The 23,582-nt window shown below is 43.2% G+C and overlaps 1 protein-coding gene across 1 annotated transcript in view; it reads left to right on the top strand.

Annotated features, from left to right (window-relative positions):
- The window catches only part of LOC149462316 (cadherin-related family member 2-like), a 140,158-nt gene that overhangs the window by 82,774 nt on the left and 33,802 nt on the right, over positions 1-23,582 (top strand). Inside the window, exons 15-24 of the mRNA XM_089677134.1 lie at positions 102-345; positions 428-667; positions 1,459-1,528; positions 2,819-3,436; positions 4,169-4,240; positions 6,192-6,241; positions 6,838-6,989; positions 7,089-7,191; positions 11,332-11,420; positions 13,703-13,783. Of these exons, the coding sequence (XP_089533260.1) occupies positions 102-345; positions 428-667; positions 1,459-1,528; positions 2,819-3,436; positions 4,169-4,240; positions 6,192-6,241; positions 6,838-6,989; positions 7,089-7,191; positions 11,332-11,420; positions 13,703-13,783 (1,719 nt within the window). The remainder of the gene's footprint in view (positions 1-101; positions 346-427; positions 668-1,458; positions 1,529-2,818; positions 3,437-4,168; positions 4,241-6,191; positions 6,242-6,837; positions 6,990-7,088; positions 7,192-11,331; positions 11,421-13,702; positions 13,784-23,582) is intronic.

The following is a 23,582-nucleotide window of genomic DNA, read 5'->3' as shown; positions in this document are numbered from 1 at the left end:
TGTATTACATGCTACAGGTACATGTTTTACTGATCTTCAGACTTTGCAATATTTTTCTTGGGCTAGCTTAATTCACATGTAACAATTTCCTTTTTTTTTAGACTTAACACTTTCACAGTGAATTCTTCAACTGGAGAAATCACAGTAGTCAATGGAGATCTTTTAGATAGAGAACGCCTTTCTCAGTATTATGCTACTCTGCAAGCTCGGGACGGATTGAATGCCACTGGAACTACTCTTCTTGAGATCACTTTAATAGATATTAATGACTGGCCTCCAGAAGCAATAGGGACATATAACATATATGTCAATGAGAACACTGAGGAGGTTTCCATTGAGATTAAGGTAAAGAACCATGTTCATGGTTACCATGATATGTCCTTCCTCCTTCTTGCTATTTGATATGGATATTTTTTCTTTTTTGTAGGCAATTGATAACGATGAATCAGGCAATAATAACAGCATAATAAGATTCCGGTTGCTACCAGGTTACTTAAGTGAAAATTTCACCATTAACACCACCACTGGTGTTATCACCAGCTTGACTCCTTTGGACCGGGAAGAAATTGATATAACACTTAGTGGACGCATTGTACTTACCGTGGAATTATATGACCTGGGAGTCCCCGCTCTATCATCAGAAGTTAATGTGACCATTAATGTTGAGGTAATGTTACGCTTAAGACTAAATATGTTTATTTTACAAAAAAAGACATAGTAATAACTTATTTTATGAGTAAAGCACTACCAAGTATAGAAGAGAAATACTGTAGATCCATTACATTCAGGCTTATCCTAAAATTAAAAAAAGAAATTCAGAGGGAATGTATATTATGTATAATATAATATGTTTGTATATATTTTCTTCACTTATGATCTGAATTAATAATAAAAATAAAAAAATGTTTTTAGTGACATAAATATCTAATATGGAATAAACTCCCGTGTAGGGTCGCTCTGCCTTGACTAGCTAACAATTGTAAAACTACCCTTGTAATGTAGGGGGCACGCCATTTGACATGAAGAACAATAAAAAACAGTTTTACTTACATTATCCTTCCATTACACAAATGTCTTCTTTCTGTATTACTGGTGCCCTGAAGTGTTTTCTCTTTGGTGCTTCGTCGTTCAATCGCACTATGCATGTCAGTCACTTACAAGACAGCACCAGCACTCCTGCATTATAAGTGATGATGCAGAGGGCTCACCCACAACTTACAGCGAATCCAAGAATGCCAGCTGTGTGGGGTGTGAGGGGTAAGGTAGATAAAACTACTTCTTAACATCCCCTACACAAAAATGAGCCTTTAACTGTTGCAGTGTGGAGGCACCCCACTGTAAGGGTAATTTTAGAAATTTCCCACGGAATTCAGCTTTAATATTGTTTCTTCTACTACTAACACTGCTATACATGACAGGCGACTTGGAGCTAACATAATATACTAATTTATTTTTCAGGATTTAAATGACAACACTCCAATTTTTACTCAAGACGAATATAGATTTTCTGTTAATGAAAGTACAGAAGGTAAGTTTTTACCAGACTATGATAAACAATTATGGGTAGTGGTTTAAATTTGTTTTTGCTACCTATGCATATAATTTTTGTTCCTTCACTATTACTAAAACATTATTAACATCAAAATAACAGCGCAGGATCAAGATCTCCAAATAAATATATTATAAGTGCATAAATCCAAAATCAAATGTCCAAGTGAAAAAAATGTCCTTATTTTCATTGAATTTCAGTGTATAATTTATTCAACATATGCTGCCACCTTCCACCACGTGCAAAATAATATCAACCGCACTCACCAGATGCAGGTGAGTAATGAGCCTTATAGGATATAAGGGATCCTAAGCCCTCTAAGTAAGCTCAAAACTTCTTATTCACCATTAATGGGGATAAAACGCCTCCACTTTATTCCTCCATGACATCCTCAATATTGCAGAGAAAAAAAAGAAACCACATAGTGTAATACTGCCATATAATCAGAAATAAAAGGATAAATTCAGGCCACTCACATGGTCAAATATAATAAAAAAGGCGATTAAACAAGGCTTTTTTATTATATTTGACCATGTGAGTGGCCTGAATTTATCCTTTTATTTCTGACTATATGGCAGTATTACACTATGTGGTTTCTTTTTTTTCTCTGCAATATTGAGGATTTCATGGAGGAATAAAGTGGAGGCGTTTTATCCCCATTAATGGTGAATAAGAAGTTTTGATCTTACTTAGAGGGCTTAGGATCCCTTATATCCTATAAGGCTCATTACTCACCTGCATCTGGTGAGTGCGGTTGATATTATTTTGCACGTGGTGGAAGGTGGCAGCATATGTTGACTAAATTATACACTGAAATTCAATGAAAATAAGGACATTTTTTTCACTTGGACATTTGATTTTGGATTTATGCACCTATAATATATTTATTTGGAGATCTTGATCCTGCGCTGTTATTTTGATGTTATTGATTGGTGTTTTTCACTGTTACACAGCTGCATAATCACTGAGTTTGTTTATTTGGGCACTGGGGTATATATAAATGCACTATATATATTTTGTTTTTGACTAAAACATTATTGCTTGCTGGAGTGTAACTACAAATTTGCACACCTGCAGAAAATCATACTGCAAAACCTGCATAGATGTTCAAATATGTGCATCTATCTAATGCAATTCCAGCCTGGTGAGCTTATTTAGTAGCAATGCCTGGGCTTCATAGCATATATTATCATTAAAACACATGATATAAGATCTACTATGATGTATTCATAAAATCATAGCCAATTAAAACCCATTCTACCTTTTCAGGAGCCCATGTTGGGAATGTTAAAGCTAGTGATGGAGATCAGACTGAACTAAACAACCGTATTAGTTTCCGTATTTCTCAAGGCGGATCTGGAAACTTTATCATTCGAGGACAAAAAGAGGCCAACATTTCAGGCCACTATATTGGGCAGTTGTTCGTAGATCCTGAAGTCAAACTTGATTATGAACAGCAGAAGAGTTACACTCTAATTGTTGAAGCACAGGACTATGGATTTCAAGGCATCAGTAACACTGCGGATGCCACAGTCATTGTACAAGTTCTTGATCTCAATGATGAACCACCATATATTGACCAATCAACTCTAGTGGATCTCTATGTTGTTGAAAATAGGACAGGAGGTCCAGAACAGATTGCACTCCTGAATGCCACTGATCCTGACACAGACCATCTTCTGGAATTCCAGACATTGTCTGTCTCTTGCTATAAGAATTCTAAAGATGTAGGCAACATTTGCTACAATTGGTTGTGGCTGGCTCCTGATGGACAGCTGTATGTGAATCACACTGAAGATGTTGATTATGAGAGTTGCGACCAGATAGACATGCTGTTGCGTGTGGAAGACAAGCTGACACTTCTTGGAGACAGATACAGCAACAATGGTCTCATCATTAATACTTAGTAACCATTTAAGGATCATTTATTTCCAAATCCATTACAGCCATACAGACATAAACCTAAAAACTTTATAATTTATTATCTGCAGAAAAAAATATCAGTTACATAGATCACTGATTGAGTACACAATATACTGTATGCTTGAATATTGTTGGTCTAGATTTCATAATTTACATGATAGTGATGCTAAACGACATCCTCATTCTCCAAAAATAACTCATACACATCTTTATAGCCCTGTTAATTCTTACTGTCTTTTTGTATGTCCTCCATGAGCCCCTAAACCTCTCCTTTACCAACTTGCTTACATATTTTTGGAATGAGCAGTGCACGATAGTTGCAATTATGTGCACTACAAATTCCATAGTCCCTAGTCCATCTCTGGAGGGATCAAGAGAGGTTGGCTAAGTTCCTAAATACAGGTGGACCATGAAGAACAAACATAGCCAACCTCTAACAGGAAGTCAGATCATAGCAGAAAAAAGGGAATTTGAAAATTTGGAGGAGGCTGAGAGCAATAGAAGGTACTTTTTGTGTTAAGACTAGATCCTTGAAGATAATGTTTTTAAAACCAGAGTTTAGTGTCACTTTAAGCTGCTGAAATGTCATTGTTGACTGTTTAGTACAAATTGGATAGAAGATATATATATATATATTTTTAGAAAGTTACTTTACACTGTATTGTGTAATAACATGTTGTCCTTGTCTGTGCTTAGTGACCCAGCGAGTGCTCATAGTAGATGCCAATGACAATGCTCCAGAATTCCTAGAAATTACCCAAGCATTTGGTAAGTTATAACACAGATTTACTCCATAGGAACTTGCTTACTGTAGTTATGTCAGTTAAAATTAAAGTGAGGAAAAAAAGGCTTTCAACAAGTTTGTATGCGCAATCTTTCTTAAAATTAAATTGCAAGAAAACTCAGTGTGCAGCTTTGGAATACCTTCTATTTTCTGTTCTGAAAATTATTTATGCTCATGGCTATTCCTTAGTGTTTGATAACTCTTAGTAAGTGACAGCATCTCATAGTCTCATAGTAAATAGGTCTGATTGCTAATTGAGGTTAATGGATCTCACTCTACAATAAAGAGCTACTGATAAAAGGACAATTGCTAATGAGAGCTTGAACTGTCAGAACTTAATAAACATGACTTTCCCGCAAGAAGAGAGCAGATACTGCTATCCACTCTTCACTACTGCTGTGTTTTATAAGTCATTCACAAAATGTAATCCATGGTGTGGCTCCTGAGGCATCTCGCAAAGTGTTCTTTGCTTTATGCTTCAAAGACTGCCTTTAATTGGAGGAAAGGCCAGTCACATGACTTTGACTGGCAATCAGGCTCTCTTGGTCTAGTACCTTTTTCTTTTTTTCACAATTTACATTTAAAAAAAATGAAGCTGTGCTTCCCTTGGAGTTTTGAAGCAAGCAAAACATTATCTAGCCATAAATAAGACCCGCTAAATTCTCCCCTCTCTGGCTGCCAGCACAGATCAAATCACACTGACACAAGCAGTCTAGGGGAATATTTTTTTATGATTTATTGATGGGTCTTGAACAAAAGGGAGAGGGTGTGGGGGTATGGGAAAATCCCTCCTGTAAAGTTCAATAAGAGGACACTCTTATCCAGGGGCGGACTAACAACTCATGGGGTCCCTGGGCAATAGCGGATCATGTGGCCCCTGTGTCCTCGCCCACACCCAAAAAAGCCTATGAAAAAGCCAATGAAAGGTACCAGGGGCATCTCATGAGGCCCCCTACTGACCCATCAGAGACCATTCTTCTGCTAAGTATCCAGTTCCCCTCTAGATACTAAGGGAAGGCCAGAGGTAGGGATCCTATAGAAGAAAAAGTGTTTGGCTCAAATATCCTTATAGCACATGGTCACCAGAATTCTGCAGAAATGTCCATAGTCACAAGGCCAAGGAGCAGCTGTGCCCATTCAGCTTCTTCCAGATGCCTTCTAGTGAGGCTTTGAAGATTGTATCCAGCAAGTATTGAGGATATTCCTAGGTGCAGGACCCCCAGCTTACCTTAATGAACAGGAACAGGTATTCTCCCCAAGGGGAGGGAGTAGTCAACCCACCCGGAAAGGTGGAATCCCTTCAACAGGAAGACCTGCTGTTCTGGAGTTCACACTATATATCAGCCTCACCAGCTACCTACTAGGCCACCCCTTCCAGGGATTGGGTGGTACTCTCTCTACCCTGTGTTCCCAAAGCCTCTGGAAAGCAGGGGGAATAGTCAGACCTTTAACCTTAGAGACCTAGAACAGCCCAAAGAAATTAGCAGCTGCTTCAGTGACTACAAAGGAGCCAAAAATAACTAATTATAAAAACATTGTAAAGCCATTTTTATTAACCAGTTGACTACCAGTGATGTTCCTGTACCTGCAGCTGCAGGCATCATCCCAGTACCATTTTTTTAGAGCCGACAGTTGGCTCTCTTGTGAAAGCAATCCTAGCGGCTAACTAGCCATTGGATTGCCTTTACAAGCAGCAGGAGGGGATGTCCGTTTCTTTATCGGGCTAGCCTGTCCCAGCGGGACACCCGATCAACAAGCTGGTATGTCCTCCAGCTGATCATAGAGGCGAACAAAGACTGGAACCGTTTGCCTCTATAATATAGAGAACTAGAAGTGATGACCTTGCATTACTTTAATATTGTTATAACAAATGTACATTTTGAAAAGCATTTGCCAGATTATGACTGTGTTTTTCATTAATTTATATCTCTATAGTGGTTATTCCTGAAACTGCTGTCATCAACACCGAAGTGGCATCTGTGAAGGTATTTCTCTTTTTATTGTAAAATTGCAATATTCTTTCTAAAATACCAGAATACCAGACATACTCTTATTTGTTTTTATGTATAAAAAAACTTTTCACCTAACAACATAAGAACCTATTCAAGAGCTATAGCTCTAGAAGTTGCTGCAGCTGCTATGGGCAGAAACAGAAATCAGAGGACACAGAAAAATCCAGCTGTGACTAGAGCAAGTTGGATCTTGCCAGAGAGATATGGGAGCTGCAATTTTGCTGAGCTCCTTCTAAAAATGCTAGTTGTCAGAGAAAAAGTCATTATTATTTTTATTATTATTAAAAAAGAAAAACAAACAGGGTTTACTTACCTGCTCTGTGCAATATATTGCACAGAGCAGCCCCAAATCTCCTCATTTGGTGTTCCCCTCAGTGCTCTCAGCTTCCTATGGTGGTACACATGTGGACACACACAGTGCAGCTTGTAATCCCACTGTGAGCCTGTAAAGTATCTCAGAAAAAACAGCCTTTTCTTTTCTCTGCATCTGCATAATATTGACATTGTGCCCACTGTGGCCAGGTAGTAAATTGTAAAGAATATTTACGCTTTCTTTGTTTTTTTTGCAGGCACAAGATAAAGACAGCGGGCTAAATGCTGAGATATTTTTTTCCATTGATAAAGTGGATTTTATTTTTTCAACTGGTGGAGTCCAGCAACCTGGCAATTTATTCACTGCCGTCACCATCAATGAAAATAATATTTACATTGGCTCTATTAGGTCAGTTATTATCGTAATGATTAACAAAACATTTTCCATGTTTTACATTGATCTACTGTATGTAGCATTATGAACATGCAAATTCTTTTCTCTTTGCAGGGTGGCCAGCAATCTAGATAGAACATTGCAAGGGCGATATAATGTAACAGTCAGAGCGACAGACAAAGGAAGCCCTCCAATTAATGCCACACGCTCTATAACAGTAAGACAACAACCATATTACAATGATGAAAAATTATAGTGTTCTGTGCAACTCCTGTGACTGTTTATGATAGTATGTAACAATTGGATGGGAATTTGAGGCCTGTTTTAAGGTATACACACATTTTGAGTACCAAGGACATGAAAGGCAGATACCCATAAGGTGTGTCTGCCATGCTCAAAAGCATTACTTATTTTATGGGACACCTTTTGGCAGGTATTATTTAATACGACTGCCATGCCTTGAATAATGTTTAAATCCTAAGTGGGAGGTATTAGACATTTAGGGGTTTATTTACTAAAGCTGGAGAGTCCAAAATCAGACTCCCTTCTGCATAGAAACCAATCAGCTTCCAGGTTTCATTGCCAAAGCTTCATTGAACAAGCTGAGGTTAGAAGCTGATTGGTTTCTATGCAGAAGGGAGTCTGATTTTGGACTCTCCAGCTTTAGTAAATAAACCCCTTAGGGTCTCTATATCCATCCATCAATGGATGGATATAGCGATATGGATTGGGGTATAATGGGGATCATGTCCATTGGGGGTATTTGTTTTTAAGTTGAATCATGGTTTTTTAATGTGTTTGTTATCTCATATGTAAAATTAAATACTTTTTTTAATTTTGGTTACAAGCAGTTCATGATTATACATTCATACATTAGACTTTGTATGTGTATTGAAGTCATGTGAGTAGGTTTCACATCGAGTGTTTCTGTTTCATTATATACCACAAGGACTCTGATTTGAGTGTAAAGTAGTTCCCCTTTTGGCTTGCTTTAGGTTTTGTGTCAGCTTCATTTCAGTTTCACACAAATGCAAAATACCCACAATCAGGTTGACACTGGTCTTTAAAATAACTGAATAATATAGAACCCATATTGAAAATGAGTGTAATAAAGTTGGCCCAATCCTCTGAGCATTTTTTATTTCACCAGTGATGTATGAATGCCATTATGCACTACAGGAACCCCATAATGGTTCTTAGCTTGAGGGAACTATGGCATACTGACTAAAACAATCCAATCTGTCCAGTATACTTTTGAGTGGTTGAATGTATTATGAGACCTGGCACTTTTCAAATCTCACAAGTATTGGGCATTCTTGCTAAATGTAAGCTTGCTGTTGCTGAGATTCGAACACAAATAATGATAATGACAACTGAAAAATGGACTGGCTTCTTTTTTTGTATTACGTAGTGTCCGTTTGAGATTTTGATCACTCTAAATTTATATTGTACTAATATTTTAAACAGTTATGGCAAAGAAAGAATATCACATTTTTGGTTATATAAAGTAAAACTGAAGTAGCCAATTCAAATTGGTACTGTATATGTCTGTTTAAATGACTAAATATCATAATAGAAATCCTGGGACCAAAATCCATTTTTGAGATAGAGAGACATGGAAACTGGCTAAAGATACTACAGGACAGTCAGCCATATAGATGGGGTATGACCAACAACTGGTCATTTGTGACTGGCTGTGCTTCCCAGAACACAAATGGTTTGTGTCTAGCCTAGGGAGCAGGGTGCATAACAGAGCTGCAGTTACCTTCAATGTTGGCTTATAAGCGGAAACCCTACACTGATGGGACAAGTTTCTTCAATTTCTCTGATATCTATTCCTATGAAGCCTTGACTAGAGGCATGCAGGTAACTCATAGACAAAGACACATCTGGCAAAATAATATCTGAATGCACCTTATAATTTATCACCATATAGTTAGGAGACAGACCCTTATATTTCCCCTATTCACATTAGCTCCTAGTCTGTGCATGTTGGTGATGTTTACACCATTATACATTGACAGTAGAAAATTATGATGGCCTATCCTTGCAGGTCAACGATCACATTTTTCCTAAAGCAAGGTGAACTGCACAGATGATTTATAGTACAAATTCAGCGCATCTTTTATTATCATCTTCAAATTACAGCAGTAAGAAAGTTAAAAACTCCAAAGACAATATTTGCATTTTGTCGTTTGAGTTTTAACTTGTTTACTTCTGTAATAAAAAGATTTGCTGACTATGCACTGTAAGTCCAATATGCCTATCTCTTTGCTGGAAGAAAGATTATTGAAGCTTAGTGAGTTCCCTGTGGGCTTGCGGCCATTGCACTAGGCATTGACCAAGATAGATTTGTGTGCACTTTTACTCTCACTGAACTCAGTATCATAGAACACAGAACAGGTCTATATCTACAGTATATGATAAATAGTGCAGCACCTACAGGTTTATACTAAACCTTTTAAAGTGATCTTGAGTAAGTAAGATGTATATATTATGTAGGCTTACCCACGTAACAGCAGCTTGATTTGACTGTAGGGTTCTCCTACCTCCCGCCAGTGGAGACACCCTGAATGGTACCCAGAACATATGACACACAAGCTTAAATAAGATATTTTCCTTTTTTGGGTTGCAACTCTAGGAGATAACTGGTTAGTGATAAGACAACTCAAGCACTTTGTAGTTTATATTAAACAAAGACCTTACTTTGTAAAACATGGGTGCAAATTGTTTGCCTACTAGTGCTGAGTAGTATAGGAGGCCGAGGAGAAGTCATTTAAAAGTAAAGGGATCTTCCACAGATATCAGGAACAGGTTCTTAACAATCTTTCATTGGTCACTGTTTACACCCTGTGGATTTTTCAGGACATGGCAAGCAATAAGTTTTTTCCTTTTATACAGTCACACGTGTGAAGATGGTTTTCTCAGCCTTATCCTGCACAGAGATTTCCTTGTGACACAACAATCTGTTATCAGCACATTAAGAGTGAGGGACTCTGGAGTTGGTTAACTCCATGGTTAACCCTGTACACAGACAACTACCACCACATGTTTTAACAGGAATATTCACAATTTACAGTATACTCTGGTACAGTTTTTCTTTTTAAGAAATGTCTAGGATACAAGCTGTCATGCCAGACAAGAATATGACAGACACTAAAATATAGTAGGGCTTTCACAGAAACAGGGATTCTTTAAATTCTGGTTTAGACCATTAAAGTTAAAGCATGAAGACTTTTGTATATTATTTAATAAAAGAGAAAAGGGGATTAAACAAGATATTTGCAGAAAAAATATTACAAAAAGTAGAAAATAGGCAACAGTAAAATAAATGAGTATAAAAATTCAGTGTACTTAACAAGGCTTCACCTGATCTGTGGTCTGATTACACTACTAGCCAGTAGTACTAAACTTAGTCTTGTTCAGTTGGAACCTGTAGTCCTTGATAGATAAAGTTAGTGGCCAAGAGGTCCCTCATCTCTGTAGTTGGTCCCAGGCAGTGCCACTATGGTCAGTGAAAGATCCCATCCAGTCCTTCATCCAGAGTCGAGCCTTCCTAAGACAGGTAGTCTGGCCAGATCACCAGTTGAAAATAAAAGAAAAAAAACCCTAAAAGACCTTGGATATCTCCTCTGTGCTCTACTGTTATGCAGTGCAAATTTCACTGTATTACATTCTTTCCCGGCCTCGATGACCGGGAACACTGACAACCAGGACCTGGAAGTGACATCATACTCGTCGCTTCCAGGTTAGCAACAGGATGAGGAGGAGAGCGGACACACATCCTCCCAAGCGAAGGCATGGGATACATAACACGGGGGCACTTTATTGGCATGTGTGGAAGCAATCATTCGGTAGCCACTCGCCAGATTGCTTCCACAGACAAGTCAACTCTGCTGCTTGCCCACAGCAGGGCTAAATGTAGGAAAAAACTACCTGCCCAGAACTACATGTCCCAGACGTCAGGCGAAAGGAATTGCACATTCCAGCTACTGTGCAAGGCCACACAAGTGCCTTCATGGCAAATGGCTTGCAATCTGGGCACGCAGAAAAGAGTAGGAGCCAAGAGCGTCAGAAGGGGGAGCCCAAAAGAGGAAGTTAAGGGTCACTCTGTGCAGAACTGTTGCACATAGCAAGTAAGCATATCATGTTTGTTGTTAAAAAAACCTTTACAATGTGGTAAACTGCAATCAATTACATTTTTGTTTTTGAGTTTAATAAAGGTGTAATTTATTTTTATTGCATACCATAAAAAAACAGTAAATATAACATATTCTTTTTGCTTCATTGCCTTCAATCATTTCATTAGTAATTCTCATGTAATGTATTCTTATTGTTCTTCTTTCTTTGCCTACAGATATTTACAATAGATGAGTCTTTTCGATCTATACTGCGCTTCTCAAAGTCAGTGGATGAAGTGACAGAAAACATTGCTTTGATCATGGCGTAAGAAGTAGTTTTTTCATGAAAATTGTTCTATTACATGTTTAAAGGTTCTTCAATTTTGTATAATAATTTTAGAAGCACACATATTAAAAATGAAATACAGTATGAGCATTCTCTTTCAAATGAAAAGTTGTAAAGACAACTAGAAAAGCTACAATTTCTGGGGAAATTGTGTGAAGTGTTCTTGCTTCCACCAGTAGTCTACAACTGGAGTGGGCGGAGTAACTGGGTGGAGTGGCTTGTCGCTCTGCTGCCTGCTCACACACCTAGGTTCCTATGGCAACTCACTCTACAGCAAGGGCAGAGAAGAGCGGTTAAAAACAAACTGCTCCAACTTGCTCAGATGGTGGTTGCCATCTTCAAACAGTTGTAGTTTAAAAATGATAAATCCTACACTGAAGAGCTTTATATTGTGAGAATCACAAGACCCAGACCTACAGTTTGGTGCATAGTATGTCTCTGAAATATTAAAAATAAAAGCACAGTCACAGTTTAGAAATTGCCCTTCAAATTTGAGGTGGCTAGGGTGGAGTTTCAATGAATGTCAATGGGCGGCGTGAGTTGCAACAAATGGTCATATTGTGAAAACTATCAGGACTATGGCTTAGCCGGGCATTTTTAGTGGCAGCAGGGATAGCTGAACATTTTGATATAAGATTTGTGTAGGTGGGCTTGAAAATGAGGGAGTGATGGCAGTTTAGAAATCATGTCCTGATTTTTCAGCTCACACTCTAGCTTTTGTCAGCTCCCGCTCTAGCTTTGAACATTCCACCATTCTTTCCTATGGGACCAATTTCACCACAAAAACGGCGATATTTTGTGAACCATTCGGCAAAACGTTCCACAAAGTAATAGCACACCAATCGGGAACAATCCACATGTTTCGGTATATTACTGTCTATGTAGTGTAAAAACTGTGGGAGGAGTTAGGGTGGTAAATTTGGCTATAATAATAAGAATATATATGTGAGATAAAAGTAAGTGGTCTTGCCATGCAAGAACACTTAATAAATGAAAACCATGTTACATTAGAAGATTAGTAAAGTGGTTGTAAAGGCTCAAGGTTTTTTACCTTCATGCATTCTATGAATGAAGGTAAAAAACCTTCTCTGTGCAGGATCCCCCCCAATACTCACCTAAGCCCCCTCTCGATCCAGCAATGCGCACTGGAGTTTCGGCTGTCCTGGGACTCCATCTCCTCATTGGCTGAGACAGCAGCAGAAGCCTTTGGCAATCACAGCCAGTGTACCAATGAAAAGAGAGGGAGCGGGACCAAGCCACAGCTCTGTATGTGGGACTCCATCTCTTCATTGGCTGAGACAGCAGCAGGAGCCTTTGGCAATCACAGCCAGTGAACCAATGAGAAGAGATCGAGCGGGGCCAAGCCACAGCTCTGTATGTGAATAGACACACGGAGCAGTGGCTGGGAGTGCGCATGCACGGGTGCCCCCCCATAGCAAGCTGCTTGTTGTGGGGGCACTCAACAGGAGAGAGGGGCCAGAAGCGCTGGCAGAGGATCCAAGAAGAGGAGGATCCGGGCTGCTCTGTGCAAAAGCACTGCACACAGCAGGTAAGTATATACATGTTTGTTATTATTGTAAAAAGAATTAAACCTTTAGAATTACCTTAAACTGTTAAAGATGTTTTTTAGCTTTGTATAGAGCAATCGCAGAATGGTTTGCATTATTTATACTCCAGATTGTGTCCCAGATGGAGACATTTCCTTTACCTTCCTGTCCTAGAGAAACCCTGTTACCCCCCAACACAAGGGGTGACTCATGAGGGTCTAGGTCTTCTCCACAGACACAGCTATTAAACACCCTTTAAGAAGAATGGAGAAGAAGAGTAGGGTTGCTCTGTACGTTTGTCTGTACTTAGGTTCTGCTGTATGCACATCTGCACACAAGACACATGGCAACAGAAGGAGAGAAGAGAGAAAACACTTTATGCATCGATCTCCCCCACTGTTATTCAATCACAGCATGGAACAGAATGGGTACCTAGCTATATTGTGTGGCTGCAATATACCACTCTGGTTTTACTGCCACATAGGGCTGTGTAAATTTCAGGGTGAGATGGGTCATCTGTTTACATGACATTTATGAGTACAAGGGCTCCCATATATATATAGCTCAATTATGTATTCATCTTAGTTCAATTTTTAGATAGATTTTCTGACACAAGCATAGTGGTGATATTTCTTAAAAAGCATTAGCAGTACATCTGATTATTGCTTGGAGTTGCATTTCCATACTATGCATGGTAATGTTTTTGTTTAACAGGCAACTGTCAATGGCAACTGGAGCATCAGTATTTGTCTCTGGGATTGAACCTGATGAAGGCACAAGCAGAATGTATTCTCGGTAAGCTGAATGACTTTATCTTAAAGCATTTGCTTGTTTGCAATAATAATCCGTTAAATAGCTATAGTTATTTACCTAACTTACCAATACATGACCAGAATTTCCACACAAAGTCTATAGCTATAGAAGTGAATAAAGGGTTGTTTAAGGAGCTTTTATTGCTTGATCAAAATATATACTTTGGTGTGCATAGTCCAGACCAGTCCAGTAGTGTAGGTGCACTTTAAGAGATTAGGATTGTCAATTAGGTGCAGTAGTGAAAATACTGCAGTGATTCACCGCTGGATATCTTGTTGTAGAGAATTAATCATTTTTTGTTTATTTCATTCAGTGGTATATTTGTGTATTGGACTGAGATTTCACTTTTACTTGTAATGATTTGTTTCTCCAAGAACTCCAGTTACTTTCATAGTTAATCTTTAACCAGTAGAAGTAAAATTTACTTTATTTATAGGAAGTATCATTTTATTTTCTGCAAGTTTGCAAGGAACAAACACTTGTACTATGTGTACCTGAATGAAATGTACTTTAAAATCTAATATGTTGAAAATTGAAAACTGAATAAAAGTATTATCTGAGAAACAGTTCAATTGTATTGCCATATGGTAGAAATGGGCTTTGCCAAATAGGTAATCTTATGTTCTTTAAACTTCTGCTGTTGGTGTGTAATGGTTATGCTTTGAATGACAATCCACCTTACTTTATATGTATACTTCTAATCTGTCATCTACTGTTTTACATTTTAAGCTTGTATCATCTTGTGGAGGTATACTAGGACACACACTTGCTTTGTATCCTAGCATGTGGGTACAGCCATGGCTAAAATTTTTGAGAATGACACAAACATTAATTTTCACAAAGTATGCTGCTTCTGTGTTTTTAGATCTTCTTGTCAGATGTTACTATGGTATACTGACGTATAATTACAAGTATTTCATAAGTGTCAAAGGCTTTTATTGACAATAACATTAAGTTTATGCAAAGCGTCAATATTTGCAATGCTGACCCTTTTTTTCAAGACATCTGTAATTCCCCCCGGCATGCTGTCAATCAACTTCTGGGCCACATCCTGACTGATGGCAGCACATTCTTGCATAATCAATGCTTGGAGTTTGTCAGAATTTGTGTGTGTAGGGGGCAGGGGCGGACTGACAACTCATGGGGCCCCTGTGTCCTTGCCCAAACTCAAAAAAGCCTATGAAAAAAGGTCCCAGGGGCATCTCACGGGGCCCCCTACTGACTCCGGGCCCTCGGGCAGTGCCCGAGTTTGCAAATGGTCAGTCTGCCCCTGGTAGGGGGGTTTATTCACCCATCTCATGAGGATTAACCACAAGTTCTCAATGGGATTAACCTCCTTGGTGGTATGATTATTTCAGATTTTTGGTGCTGAAAGCGGTACCATTTTTTTGCATGGAAATATGTATTTTTTTATTGTAGACCTGTAATTTTTAGGAATAACTCACTGAAATCTGTCCCAACAAGAGTCTAGTAAATATCCCGGGTATGATAAAATTTGAAACACAAAATCATAAATTATAATTTAATAAATAATCATAAAAATAATAATATAATAATAAATTTAATTCAATAATATAATTAGAGATGAGCGAATCGAACTTGGCGAAGTGGAATTCGTTTCGAATATTAGAAAAAATTCGATTCGCACCGAATCCGAAAATTAGCAGACTTCGGATCCGCGAATCGAAATTTTTCCAAAAATGGCGGCGACATGTGTGGCGACGGAGCGGGGATCTCTGGGAAGGCGCGCAGACAAGGCGCGCTGACCCATAATGCATTCATTCATGACATGTGATCGCATTAGCCAATCAGCAGCCAGCCAGCCAGCACTGTGTAATGGTGGAGCTATAAATTGCGGCCATCTTACAATTCTCCATTTGCCTCCGGTCATTCAAGAGAGACAGACCTCTCTGTATTAGGGACAGAGTTAGGGCCACAGATACTTTAGGGACACAGAATCGTTACTTAGGGACACAGAATTGTTACTCAGGGACACAGAACTGTTACTGAGGGACACAGAACTGTTACTCAGGGACAGACACAGAATTGTTACTGAGGGACACAGAATTGTTACTGAGGGACACAGAATTGTTACTGAGGGACACAAAATTGATACTCAGGGACAGACACAGAATTGTTACTCAGGGACACAGAACTGTTACTCAGGGACACAGAACTGTTACTCAGGGACACAGAATTGTTACTCAGGGACAGACACAGAATTGTTACTGAGGGACACAGAATTGTTACTGAGGGACACAGAATTGTTACTGAGGGACACAGAATTGTTACTCAGGGACACAGAATTGTTACTGAGGGACAGACACAGAATTGTTACTGAGGGACACAGAATTGTTACTGAGGGACACAGAATTGTTACTGAGGGACACAGAATTGTTACTCAGGGAATAAGAATTGTTACTCAGGGACACAGAACTGTTACTCAGGGACACAGAATTGTTACTCAGGGACACAGAGCTGTTACTCAGGGACACAGAATTGTTACTCAGGGACAGACACAGAATTGTTACTGAGGGACACAGAATTGTTACTGAGGGACACAGAATTGTTACTCAGGGAAAGACACAGAATTGTTACTGAGGGACACAGAATTGTTACTGAGGGACACAGAATTGTTACTGAGGGACACAGAATTGTTACTCAGGGACACAGAACTGTTACTCAGGGACACAGAATTGTTACTCAGGGACACAGAACTGTTACTCAGGGACACAGAATTGTTACTCAGGGAAAGACACAGAATTGTTACTGAGGGACACAGAATTGTTACTGAGGGACACAGAATTGTTACTGAGGGACACAGAATTGTTACTCAGGGACAGACACAGAATTGTTACTGAGGGACACAGAATTGTTACTGAGGGACACAGAATTGTTACTGAGGGACACAGAATTGTTACTCAGGAACACAGAATTGTTACTCAGGGACACAGAATTGTTACTCAGGGACACAGAACTGTTACTCAGGGACACAGAATTGTTACTCAGGGACACAGAACTGTTACTCAGGGACACAGAATTGTTACTCAGGGACAGACACAGAATTGTTACTGAGGGACACAGAATTGTTACTGAGGGACACAGAATTGTTACTCAGGGACACAGAATTGTTACTCAGAGACACAGAATTGTTACTCAGGGACACAGAATTGTTACTCAGGGACACAGAACTGTTACTCAGGGACAGACACAGAATTGTTACTGAGGGAAACAGAATTGTTACTGAGGGACACAGAATTGTTACTGAGGGACACAGAATTGTTACTGAGGGACAGACACAGAATTGTTACTGAGGGACACAGAATTGTTACTGAGGGACACAGAATTGTTACTCAGAACACAGAACTGTTACTCAGGGACACAGAATTGTTACTCAGGGACACAGAACTGTTACTCAGGGACACAGAATTGTTACTGAGGGACAGACACAGAATTGTTACTGAGGGACACAGAATTGTTACTGAGGGACACAGAATTGTTACTGAGGGACACAGAATTGTTACTCAGGGACAGACACAGAATTGTTACTGAGGGACACAGAATTGTTACTGAGGGACACAGAATTGTTACTCAGGGACACAGAATTGTTACTCAGGGACACAGAATTGTTACTCAGGGACACAGAACTGTTACTCAGGGACACAGAATTGTTACTCAGGGACAGACACAGAATTGTTACTGAGGGACACAGAATTGTTACTGAGGAACACAGAATTGTTACTGAGGGACACAGAATTGTTACTCAGGGACAGACACAGAATTGTTACTGAGGGACACAGAATTGTTACTCAGGGACACAGAATTGTTACTCAGGGACACAGAACTGTTACTCAGGGACAGACACAGAATTGTTACTGAGGGACACAGAATTGTTACTCAGGGACAGACACAGAATTGTTACTGAGGGACACAGAATTGTTACTGAGGGACACAGAATTGTTACTGAGGGACACAGAATTGTTACTGAGGGACACAGAATTGTTACTCAGGGACACAGAATTGTTACTCAGGGACATAAAATTGTTACTCAGGGACACAGAATTGTTACTCAGGGACACAGAACTGTTACTCAGGGACACAGAATTGTTACTCAGGGACAGACACAGAATTGTTACTGAGGGACACAGAATTGTTACTGAGGGACACAGAATTGTTACTCAGGGACAGACACAGAATTGTTACTGAGGGACACAGAATTGTTACTGAGGGACACAGAATTGTTACTGAGGGACACAGAACTGTTACTAAGGGACACAGAATTGTTACTCAGGGACACAGAATTGTTACTCAGGGACACAGAACTGTTACTCAGGGACACAGAATTGTTACTCAGGGACAGACACAGAATTGTTACTGAGGGACACAGAATTGTTACTGAGGGACACAGAATTGTTACTCAGGGACAGACACAGAATTGTTACTGAGGGACACAGAATTGTTACTGAGGGACACAGAATTGTTACTGAGGGACACAGAATTGTTACTCAGGGACACAGAACTGTTACTCAGGGACACAGAATTGTTACTCAGGGACACAGAACTGTTACTCAGGGACACAGAATCTTTACTCAGGGACACAGAATCGTTGAATTAAAGAGTATGTCAGACAACACGCAGAGGAGTGTCAGAGGAGGCCATGTTTTAGGAGCGAGCAGACGTGGCAGCAGAGGAAGGGGTCGAGGCAGCACTAGTCGCAGCCAGAGGCCAGTGCTCCCGATGTCATCCAGCGGTTGTGTCTCCACCGACAACCCTGCCGTCATCGATTGGTTGGCTCGGTCGTCTTCCTCTTCCCAGGTCACCTCTGACACCTACAGCCAACGGTCGGTGGGTACGTCAGACACAACCGTTAGTTGGCATGTACCGGGAGCAAGCCCACTGAAATCACATGTCCTCTACCTGCCCCTGTCCTTTGGTGTTCCCTCACCAAGCGAAGTATCGCATGCTGTGGGCTCAGCCCCACTGTACAGTGAGGAAGAGCTAACAGAGGGCGGTCAGGAACGGGGGGAGACATCCGCCTCTTCAGCAGCCAGGCGAAGAAGTACTGGCGAGGAGAGTGGCTCGGTAGCCGGTCTAGAGACAGGTCTGTCTCCTGACCCACACGCAGCCGAGGGGGCTAGTAGTGAGGCGGAGACCCTAATTGATGATGATGAGGCTGATCGCACTTGGCAGCCTCGTCGTCATCAGGCTATTGCTTCCGCATCATCAGGAGAAGAGGGTGGCAGCTTGGCAGCGAGCAAAACAGTCGGTGGGTTGCCCAGGAGGCAGCAGGGTCGCAGCAGTGTCAGTGGAGGCAAACGGCCACGGAGTAGAGCACCAGCTCCACTGCAGCCTACCACCACGGCCAGTAGTGGTGCCGGTGTGCACGGATGAAGTAGCAGTCAGCCAGTGAGGAGTATCGGGGGCTAAGTTTCCTACTCGGCGGTGTGGCAATTTTTCGTCAAGCCGCCCGAGGAAGTAAACGTAGCCGTATGTTGACTATGTGGCCAGAAAGTCAAGCGTGGCCAGGGGGCCCATGTTGGGACTACAGCGTTGCGTCAGCATATGCAGCGTCGCCATTCGGTGGCCTGGGAAAACCGTGATAAAGATACGGCGGTTCTGCCTGCCCCAGCCCCCGCTCCATCACCCGCTCCGTTACTTGCTCCGTCACCCGACGTCAATCGCCCTCTATCAGCCAGTCAAGGCTCCAACACCTCTGCTGAGGGGAGTTGTCGCTCGTTGGCATCTTCCGCTCGTTAAGATGCTCCTTCTCCTGCTACTCCTCTTCACGGATTCCGTCAGCAGTCTTTCTTGGAATCCGTTTCCAAGAGACAACAGTTTGCGAGCACGCACCCGACGGTGCAGAAGCTGAACGTCCTCCTGTCCAAGTTGCTGGTGCTGCAGTCCCTCCCTTTCCAAGTGGTGGACTCAGCACCTTTCCGAGAAATGATGGCTTGTGCCGAGCCGCGGTGGAGAGTGCCAAGCCGGCATTTCTTCGCCAAAAAGGCAGTGCCAGCCCTGCATTCACATGTAGAAGAGATGGTGGGCCAGTCTTTGAGCATGTCGGTCTCTGCCAAAGTGCACGGCAGCGCCGACGTGTGGAGCTGTAACTACGGTCAGGGACAGTACATGTCATTTACGGCCCACTGGGTGAACATGGTGCCGGCACAGCCGCACCAGCAACTTGGACAGGTCTCGCCGCTTTTGCCTCTACGTTTGCACGTCCTTGGTCCAGCAAAGATGTCCACCTCTACCACCTCTTCTTCCGCCTTGTCCTCAGCCGCCAGCCCCGTGCCAAGTCCCATTACCCGACCGGCATATCACATGTGCAGGGCGCAACGGTGTCACGCTGTGCTGCACCTGGTATGCCTTGGCGAACGTAGTCACACAGGGGAGGAACTTCTGAGTGTAATGAACAGAGAAATCGACAGATGGCTGTCTCCGCGCAAACTGAAAATTGGAACCATGTTGACCGACAACGGAAAGAACATGGTGTCTGCTCTGCGTCAAGGAAGGTTGTGCCATGCGCCATGCATGGCTCACGTGTTCAATCTGGTTGTCAAGCGGTTCCTAAAATCCACCATCCCACTGCAAGACATCCTTAAAATGTCACGTAAACTTTGCATGCATTTCAGCCATTCCTACACCGCAAAGCACACCCTCCTTGAGCTGCAGCGGCAGAACGGAATTCCACAGCATCGCCTGATCTGCGACGTTGCAACAAGGTGGAATTCAACCCTACATATGTTAGACCGCCTTTACGAACAGCGAAAGGCCATCACCGATTTCCTGATGTTACAAGCGGATAAAGGTACTCCCCTGTGTAACTTAGATGTCAGCCATTGGCAGCTCATGCGTGACACCTGCCGCTTGCTCAGGCCCTTTGAGGAGGCCACGCTATTCGTGAGTCGGCAGGACTATGGGATGAACGACGTCATTCCTCTGTTGCACGTCCTGGAACAAATGCTGTTAACAATGGCTGGTCAGGGTGCGGTAGACGTGGCGCACAGATCTCAACGCCACATGACCCCTGTGGGGGCAGGACAGGAAGAAGAGGAGGAGGTAGAGGAGGACATTGGTGCTCAGGAATTATTGAGTGAAATGGGTGGTTTTTCCACTCAGCGGACAGGAGTGGAGGAGCAGGAGCATCTGGTAGAGGAGGAGGAGACAGAGGACCCAGACGCACCGTGGCAGTATGCTGTGGAGATGGAGGCAGGGAGTCCCTCGCATTCCATGGCACAAATGGCCCATAGCATGCTCGGTTGCTTGCGTAGCGACAGCCGAATAATAACCATCAGACAGAGGGATGACTTTTGGCTGTCCACCTTGTTGGACCCTCGCTACTGTTCAAAAATGGTGGCCTTTTTCACACCTGCTGAGAGGGAGGCCAAAATAACGTACTATAAAAACCACCTATGTAGTCAGTTGGTCTCTGCCTTTCTGCGCCAACGTCCATCCTCAGACACTGTGGGCCCTGTGCGCTCGCGTTCCGCTGCCATGGCAGCAGGGGAGGGGTGGGGTGGTAGGAGCAGTGGCAGCTCCACCAGCAGCGGCTGCCTCAGTCTGCAGTCGATGATGAGTAGCTTTCTTCACCAGCGCAGTGAGGAAACTACTAACCAGCCGCAGCAGCAGCAGCATCAGGTGGACCTGGAGCAGGACCTCAAACAACAGGCTTGGGCCTACTTGGACAGCACCCTGCCAACCGAGGTAGACAATCCCCTTGACTACTGGGCAACGAAACTTGACCTTTGGCCCCAACTAGCTGAATTTGCCCTTGAAAGGCTGTCATGCCCGACCAGTAGCGTGGCATCGGAGCGCGTGTTTAGTGCGGCAGGAGGTATTGTAACTCCGCGGAGGACACGACTGTCCACCCAAAGTGTGGAGAGACTCACGTTTGTGAAAATGAATCAGGCGTGGATTAGTCTGGATTTCAAACCACCAGTTCCTGACACAACTGACTAAATCCGCCATGAATCATGCCCCAAACATGTTATTATTTTTAACATAGGCCTCTGTATGGCCTTCAATTTAAGCTGCTTACGCTTCGCCACTCTGCCATGGGCCCCTGTACTGCCTCCTCTTGCTGCTGCCAGGTCCAGAGTGTGTCATGGGTCCCTGTACGGCCTCCCATTGCTGCTGTCTCCATCGCCACACTCTGCCATGTGCCACTTTCAGGTCTCCTCACACTGCTGGTGGGTTCCATTTTGTCTTAGGGTGCTGGCAGATTACGGGCCTCTCATTGCTGCTGCCAGGCCCGTAATCTGTCATGGGCCCCTGTACCGCCTCCTCATGCTGCTGCCAGGCCCGTAATCTGTCATGGGTCCCTGTACGACCTCCCATTGCTGCTGTCTCCATCGCCACACTCTGCCATGTGCCACTTTCAGGTCTCCTCACACTGCTGGTGTGTTCCATTTTGTCATAGGGTGCTGGCAGATTACGGGCCTCCCATTGCTGCTGCCAGGCCCGTAATCTTCCATGGGCCCCCGTACCGCCTCCTCATGCTGCTGCCAGGTCCAGAGTCTCTCATGGGTCCCTGTACGGCCGCCCATTGCTGCTGTCTCCATCGCCACACTCTGCCATGTGCCACTTTCAGGTCTCCTCACACTGCTGGTGGGTGCCATTTTGTCATAGGGTGCTGGCAGATTACGGGCCTCCCATTGCTGCTGCCAGGCCCGTAATCTGCCATGGGCCCCCGTACCGCCTCCTCATGCTGCTGCCAGGTCCAGAGTCTCTCATGGGTCCCTGTACGGCCTCCCATTGCTGCTGTCTCCATCGCCACACTCTGCCATGTGCCACTTTCAGGTCTCCTCACACTGCTGGTGGGTTCCATTTTGTCATAGGGTGCTGGCAGATTACGGGCCTCCCATTGCTGCTGCCAGGCCCGTAATCTGCCATGGGCCCCCGTACCGCCTCCTCATGCTGCTGCCAGGTCCAGAGTCTCTCATGGGTCCCTGTACGGCCTCCCATTGCTGCTGTCTCCATCGCCACACTCTGCCATGTGCCACTTTCAGGTCTCCTCACACTGCTGGTGGGTTCCATTTTGTCATAGGGTGCTGGCAGATTACGGGCCTCCCATTGCTGCTGCCAGGCCCGTAATCTGTCATGGGCCCCTGTACCGCCTCCTCATGCTGCTGCCAGGTCCAGAGTCTCTCATGGGTCCCTGTACGGCCTCCCATTGCTGCTGTCTCCATCGCCACACTCTGCCATGTGCCACTTTCAGGTCTCCTCACACTGCTGGTGGGTTCCATTTTGTCATAGGGTGCTGGCAGATTACGGGCCTCCCATTGCTGCTGCCAGGCCCGTAATCTGTCATGGGCCCCTGTACCGCCTCCTCATGCTGCTGCCAGGTCCAGAGTGTCTCATGGGTCCCTGTACGGCCTCCCATTGCTGCTGTCTCCATCGCCACACTCTGCCATGTGCCACTTTCAGGTCTCCTCACACTGCTGGTGGGTTCCATTTTGTCATAGGGTGCTGGCAGATTACGGGCCTCCCATTGCTGCTGCCAGGCCCGTAATCTGCCATGGGCCCCCGTACCGCCTCCTCATGCTGCTGCCAGGTCCAGAGTCTCTCATGGGTCCCTGTACGGCCTCCCATTGCTGCTGTCTCCATCGCCACACTCTGCCATGTGCCACTTTCAGGTCTCCTCACACTGCTGGTTTGTCATAGGGTGCTGGCAGATTACGGGCCTCCCATTGCTGCTGCCAGGCCCGTAATCTGTCATGGGCCCCTGTACCGCCTCCTCATGCTGCTGCCAGGCCCGTAATCTGTCATGGGTCCCTGTACG

The sequence above is a fragment of the Staurois parvus genome, unplaced genomic scaffold (genome assembly GCF_062004578.1).
Source record: "Staurois parvus isolate SC_StPar_1 unplaced genomic scaffold, SC_StPar_1.0 ptg000177l, whole genome shotgun sequence".
NCBI lineage: Eukaryota > Metazoa > Chordata > Amphibia > Anura > Ranidae > Staurois > Staurois parvus.
The sequence above is the reverse complement of the archived record's forward strand: the minus strand, read 5'-3'. Positions and strand labels throughout refer to the sequence as shown.